The 7418-nt window shown below is 42.0% G+C and overlaps 1 protein-coding gene across 1 annotated transcript in view; it reads right to left on the bottom strand.

Annotated features, from left to right (window-relative positions):
- Nucleotides 1-2695: 2695 nt before the first annotated feature.
- LOC119427001 (sodium/potassium/calcium exchanger 1-like) overlaps nucleotides 2696-7418 on the bottom strand; it is a 54084-nt gene continuing 49361 nt past the window's right edge. Inside the window, exons 8-9 of the mRNA XM_037694578.1 lie at nucleotides 3098-3264; nucleotides 2696-3012 (exon numbers count right to left, since the gene is read on the bottom strand). Of these exons, the coding sequence (XP_037550506.1) occupies nucleotides 2763-3012; nucleotides 3098-3264 (417 nt within the window). The 3' untranslated portion in view covers nucleotides 2696-2762. The remainder of the gene's footprint in view (nucleotides 3013-3097; nucleotides 3265-7418) is intronic.

Genomic DNA, 7418 nt, shown 5'->3' with positions numbered 1-7418 from the left:
ATGGGAGAGCATTCCTATTTCTAAACTTGAGAAACTGGTCTCCTCTGCCCCAGACGTCTGTTGAGTGTTGTAAGAAGAAGGGGGGATGCCACACAGTGGTAAAAATGGACTTGTCCCAACTTTTTTGAGATTTGTTGACGCCATGAAATTTGGAAACAACAGATTTTTCCCTTAAAATGATACATTCTCTCAGTTTAAACTTTTGATCTGTGATTTGTGTTCTATTCTGAATAAAATATTAGATGTTGGCACCTCCACATCATTGCATTCAGTTTTTATTCACAATTTGTTTAGTGTCCCAACTTTTTTGGAATCCGGTTTGTACAAACTCAAACTGAATGGCCACTATATCACATACGTATACCACCCAATGATTTTGGTGAGGACTATAAAACATCACAGACAACAAAGACAGATATAGACCTGACAGCCCTTCATAACCAATGACTTCAACTAATTCTGTGCAAACACTGAAGCCCAGAACACAAAGGCAAGGGCCAGGAATATGGCTAACACTGGGTGTTGCAGAAACTATTCACTTTAAATCCTGCAGCTGTAGAACCAAATAAAAGGATTATTGTCCTATCAAAAAGCATCTGCATCAGATAAATCACAATTAGCATCACTTCCAGAAATCATATACAACTTAAAGTTATTGTTAAAGCATATTTTTAGGTGACGTTGGACATCAATTTAACACATCATCATTAGACTCACCCTTTTGTGGGTCAAGTACTGGAAAGTTTACAAATCACTGTTCTGTCCCGTTTGATGTTGAGTTTGTTAACTTTATTATTTTTTTAAATTTAGCTTCTTGTATTTCATACTACAAGTTACAGGAAAATGCATAGCACAAGAATCTTGTTGTACAGTGTAACATTGTCTCAGGTGCACATGACGATGAACTTGAAACTTGAACACGATTTTACACACTTTTGTGACCATTTCATTTTTATAGTAGATACCACAATGTCTAACATTGATCATTAGATGAGAGGAAGAATTATACCTTTTTTGACATGCCCGTCCTTTTCTGGCGAAGGCAATAGCGCAGCTACCACAATCCATCAGGAGGTATTACATATCAGATGCTAACTGTGCATTAAAAACAATGCTCATCTTTGAGAATCGAGTGCTGTTGGCCCTGGCAGTAACTTGTCACGGTCAGCGGCCCCCGCTGCCCCCCCATCTGCCAAGCCTCTGCCACCTCCTTCAAGCTGCAACCAGAAACCAACATTTATATCTTCAAACTATCATCCCACAGTCTTAATCATTTCCTTCTATTTCAAGTTTCTGTCTCTGTCTGCTTTTTATATTTTTTATTGTTCTGCTTTGTGTGTGATTTTCTGTTTATCTGTTTCTGTTATGTTCCTCTCATTCCTCAGTCTGCTTCTCCACTCAGTCTTTATCATTCACACCTGTCCCTCATCAGCCACTTGCCCAGGTGCTCTCATTACTAACTCTCCCTCTGTCACATAAAAAGCCTTTCTTTCCTTCACTCCTTGTCCGGTGATTGTTCTATGTTCACAGACATCACAATCCTCTTCTGCCTTGTCTGGTTTCTGCCCCCCTGATGATCTGCTCTGCATTATTTCTGATCCAATCTGCCAAAAGTAAGTTTTGCTGCACCGACAGCCTTTTGTTTTGTTGTTAAAAAAAATAAATTGTTTTGGTTTTTGAACTCCTGCCTCACTCATCTCTCTGCAATTGGGTTCCAACCTCGAGGATCGTGACAGTAACTTACATAAAAGTGGGAGGTTTTTGCTATAAATGCGTGATTAACTTGATTTAATTTGGGGTAAATGTTGGCAGCACAGTTAGAGGCACATAGTTCTCTTTCCAAGATATTTGAGTATTAAATATACAGTATGTGCAAAATCTTAAGTAGCACCAACTAAAACCTCACGATCTCATGATAAATCCAGGTCTTTACAACAACTGTGGCGCGTTAGATAAAATTTAACATAATTTTGGAATTCTGTCATAAACACAGTACTGATTTCTTGAAGGTGTGACCACCCTCTTGTGACTTTGAATAAAGGGTCAAGCAGATACTTCAAATCCAGGGTTAGTGGAAAATAATTAATCCATAATGACCTGGAGTTCACCTTCAAATGCACTCTCTCCACAACTCTTCCGGTCTCAAAACATTGATTGCATTTGCTAAATGCTAAAGGTCCACAAAGATACTAAGTCTGTCTTTTATTTTCTTGTACAATTTGTTGTTTCTTGAACAATATGTAAGGAGCATGTAATTATTCTGAGTTGTGAAATCCAATGTTGATGCTACATTACTGAAACAGACGCTCTGCATAGAGTGCACATTTAGTTACCTCGACACATGAGTCCGACACAAAACAAACTGTTTTTAACACTACAAGTGTTTGACAAGCAACAAACCCAGTCTGACTGAATCATAATGAAGTTTTTTGTGGAGTGGACACAATAAACTTAACAATATATTGAACCCACAATGTGTGTTCAACCTTTTCTGTAGTGCTGCACACCAGAACGTTAAAGTCTAACAGTTTACTGTTTCAGGACCAGTGTAACTAATGCAATTTGCTTAAAACTTTTCAAATGTGGTGTTGGTAGAAAGTAGATGTCTTTGTGTGGGGCTTTATATGGACTTTGATATGAAAAAATGTATTACGTCAGTCATAATGGGGGGTCATGGTGTAAAAAGTTCGGGGACAGACATTAAACACCCTACTTCCAGTAGGAGCAGGGTTTTGTGCAGTGGTGATGTTGAGCTCATCAGTTCAGATGGAGACAGGACAGACAAGGATGCGTTTTTCCAGTAGGACGCTGAGGATGAGAAACACAAAGTACAGAACGAACATGGTGACACCCAGCACTTTGCTCATCCTCCAGCGACACGCAGCGATGGAAATGATGACGAAGAGGAGCATCAGGAAGAGCAGCACAATGGCACAGAAAAGGCCGTTGGAGCTGACAGTCACTGGTTTGCCATCATGAAGGAGGGTGTAGATCAGCCACGGGATGGGAAGACTGCAACAGACAAGGCAGATTTGTTTCCAGTTTCAAGGTAGACTCATGAAGTACACCAAGATGTTCAACCAACTTTATTACTCACCCAACAGTGATGTCGAAGATGTTACTGCCCACTGAGCTGGACACGGCCATGTCTCCCAAACCTTTCCGGGCCACGATCACACTGGTGATCAGGTCGGGGATAGACGTCCCCGCCGCCAGGATGGTCAGGCCCATAATTTCCTCTGAGATGCCCACAGTCTCACCCATCTGCAGGTGCAAACACAAGAAACTGGTGTGTAATGGGCTAACAGCTGGATAAATCAAGAGTGGGACTATAAGTCCATCCCCCAAGACATTTTTTCATGGGTTTGGAAGGTTGGGGCTACAACAATAAAAGCTCTGTCATCAAATGCAGAGTGCACTCTGCCATGAGAGCACAAGAGCAGACTAGTTTCAGAAGACCAGTGGTCCTGAGAAACATGAAGCGTTTGTAGGAGATGTTTACTCTTGATCTGTAACTTTCTTATTAGCAGCTGGGGACGATCCGCTCAACTCAGTTTGGCTCAGGAGGTTCTGCAGATGGTTGAGTGGAACTGGAAAGGCATGAGAATCTCAGAGTTTTATCTCATTTATAGCAAGAAGGATTGTCAGGATCTGTGTTTTTCTTAGTTTTAGTTTTGAAAATGTGTTTTTAAAACTCATTTTTTTTAAAACACATTGTTACTCCCTGGCTGTTAGCACAGACTGAATTTGCTCTGCACTGTTTATATTGTTTTTATTGATCTTTTAACAACAGTTTTATTTTTTTAATGTGTTTAAATTTGCTTGATTTTATGTTTACAGCACTTTGTTGCAGCTGTGGTTGTTTTACAGGGTGATATAAATAAAATGTTATTATTATTTTGTTAATAATATTTTTTATGCTATTGTTAGTTTTTATTTATGTTTTGTGATTCATGTATTTAGTTTGTTCACTTCTGTTTTAGTTTTTTAATTATCCTGTGTTCCTCTGTGATGCCGTCCAGTTTCCGCCAGTCACGTTTCATGTTTCCAGTCAGCTTGACACGCCCACTCTCACATTTCTACTCTTGTTTTCAGCTCGGGTGTTTCCACTCACTCACCAACCTTGTTTCATATATTCAGTCTGTTCTCCCAGGCATCAGGTTGTTGTTATGCCACGGTCTGGTTTCCATGTGTTGCTCCTGAGTGTAAACTCCTTGTGCCTTCCTGGTATTATGTTGTCCACTGTTACACCGTGAAGAGGGGGACATATGATCTGTCCTTGTGAGCATGATAATTTGAAAAATAAGTGAGGTACTGGCTTCCATTTTAGTGTGTGGCTGCATTCAGGCATAAGAAAGGTTCACTTTGAAAATTGGTTTGACACATCAAAATCTAAGATGGCCATACACCACCATATATATAGGTAAACCAGTCCGCCTATTGTTTCTAGTTTTTATATTGCTTAAAAGCATAAAATTCCTCAGATGATTGGGATGGCGGATGGGGTGACTAAAATTTAATCTATAGTGGTCAAGGCCACCACTGGCCACACCCCAGCTCAGCCACTGTGCCCGGTGGTGGATAAAACTGCTCCCTCCACTTGCCAGGATTCATCACTCTGTGCTGCTTTGGACACGCAAAAAAAAATAAAAATAAATACTACTTCTGTACTTAAGTGTACTGGTAACTCCTACCTACTTGAATATCTTGCACCAAAAACATAAAGGATTACTTGCTTTCTCTGTTCAGTTCAGTTTGTTTGAAACTGTTCTTTTGGATAAAAAAAAAAGGTCCATGCTCAATAATCCAGGTACACAATCCAACAATTTTCAGTCAGATCATCTGGACAGTTTCTTTTTTTTTTCTGAAACATTTCACCTTCTATCCAGAAGGCTTCATCAGTCAAGGAAACACACAACACAAAACTGATTCTTCCCCCAAACAGCTTACTCCAAAGTAGAACAAACCAGTTATGTTGGTGCTAAGATGGTGTCTTAGCACCAACATAACTGGTTTGTCCAACATAACTGTCCAGATGATCTGACTGAAAATTGTTGGATGTTCTTTTTGATATGACCAAATAAACCATTAACTCATTCAAAATTCCATTCCAGAAAAACACTTATCTTGAAAAACCACCAACATTCACCATTTAAATCCCACAGCAACGTTGGACATGGGCAAAAGGACTGTAGTTTGCTGCTAATTAAGCCCGAGCAGCGAAGCGCTGTGAAGGCCTATTGTAATCGCTCTGTTCAATCGGCCCATGCAGCAATATGTCCGTCAGATGAGTTGGCGTTTAGGAGGCCTAAACATATCTGGAAACTCACCCCGTTTGGCGGACGCATCAGGACTGCGTGACAATTACATATTTTAAGGGCGTCGCAAAAATCGCAACAGAAATGACTCAACAGCGCCGCCTGGAAATTTTCTAAATATCCTCCGCTTTAACCTTACGTTCTCGTAGAAGCATGACATTTGGTACACTTGTCCAACTCCGCAAGATGCACAGAAAACCCTCTGGCACCAATGCTGCACAATAAACAGGCAAGTGGCCATTTTGGAATGAGCTTCCACATTTCACACCATTTTGGCGGTTTACAGCCTCCGCATTTGAATGAACTCCTCCTAGGGATTTCACTCAGTCGGTTTCAAACTTGGCCATTTTGTTCATAAGATATGGGGAACGAAAAATTGTCAAAACGGTGCATTTTCGATCATGTGAAGGGGCGGGGCCAGACCTCAAAGTTTGACATCTCGCCATGAAAAACGAAACGCTAATAGCTCTTCCCTGAAAACTGTTTGAGACATCAAACCTTCAGTGATTGATCCATATCCGGGCCCCTGCAAGACTGAAAGGTCAAATCATGACATCACTTAAGCCACTCCCACTGAGAACAGGAAGTGTAAAGTTTTACGTTGAATGGTCCCTATCTGACCCTTGTGACCTAATCAACATGATAGTGTGTCCAGTGACCGAAGACATGTTGGTGTAACTCAGTCCTTCTCAAATAGTGGGGCATGCCCCCCTGGGGGGGTCCAGAGCAATGCCAGGTGGGGGGCGCATCTGACCCCGGGGAACATTTTGCGGCAGGGATTAGGGTTTTTTTTTTTTTTTTTTTCACCATTCTCATTGTGTCAGGGTGCGTTCGGCAACTGTTTGCTAAAATCTGGCAACTCTCAGTCTGACTAATAATACAGTTATGAACAAATATGTCTGTCTTGTCGTTTGGGGAGCCATGCTTGAACCGTGTCGCTGTGACACCTCCTCAGCTGGTGACGCTCAGGACGCTTGTCACCCACAGCATGCACGAGACAGAGAATAAAGTCAAAGCGAGAGCATTGCCTGCCCCTCTTCCTCTTTTACGTTAACAATTTTTTTTTTAGTTTGTCAAAGCACAATTTTTGTCTTTTTTTAAATACAGAAGTAATGTTTAATAAATGTTAGGACTCTATTCTTTGCTAACAAGTCCTCCACTCTGGACGCATTTCACTCACAGCACGCAGCAACAAAGAGTATAAACTCAAAGCAAGAGCGACACCTGACCCCTCTTTCTTCTTTCATGTTGACAACATTTTTTAGTTTTATCGATTGTCAAAGCACAAGTTTGATGTTTTTTTAAGTTGTTATACAAACAGATGTTTAAGAAATGTTAGGACTCTATTCTTGAACTCCTCCAGTATCTTGTTTTATCTTGTATTGTATCTTGTTGTATCTTGTCTTGTTCACAAATGAGGGAAAAATGGAGCATGAGATTGATAGGCGGATAGGTGCAGCGTCTGCAGTGAAGCGGGCGCTGTACCGGTCTGTCGTGATGAAGAGAGAGCTGAGGCAAAAGGCGAAGCTCTCAATTTACCGGCCTATCTACGTTCCCACCCTCGTCTATGGTCACGAGCTTTGGGTTGTGACCGAAAGAACGAGATCTCGGATACAAGCAGCCAAAATGAGTTTTCTCCGCAGGGTGTCTGGGCTCTCCCTTAGAGATAGGGTGAGAAGCTCGATCATCCGGGAGGGACTCAGAGTAGAGTCGCTGCTTCTCCACGTCGAGAGGAGCCAGTTGAGGTGGCTCGGGCATCTGGTTAGGATGCCTCCTGGACGCCTCCCTGGTGAGGTGTTCCGGACATGTCCCACTGGGATGAGGCTCAGAGGAAGACCCAGGACACGCTGGAGGGACTATGTTTCTTGGCTGGCCTGGGAACGCCTCGGGATTCCCCCGGAGGAGCTGGACCAAGTGGCTGGGGAGAGGGAAGTCTGGGCCTCCCTACTTAAGCTGCTACCCCCGCGTCCCGACCCCGGATAAGTGGAAGAAAATGGATGGATGGATGACTCTATTCTTTGCTAACAAAATATATTTTGTCATTAAACAACTTATCAGGTTCTTCTCTTGTGAGCACGTTCCCCTGAACCGCCCCCCCCC

This window comes from Nematolebias whitei, chromosome 2 (assembly GCF_014905685.2).
Source record: "Nematolebias whitei isolate Nwh7 chromosome 2, NemWhi1, whole genome shotgun sequence".
In the NCBI taxonomy this organism is placed as follows: domain Eukaryota; kingdom Metazoa; phylum Chordata; class Actinopteri; order Cyprinodontiformes; family Rivulidae; genus Nematolebias; species Nematolebias whitei.
Note: the sequence above shows the minus strand (reverse complement) of the source record. Positions and strands in the feature narration are given on the sequence as shown.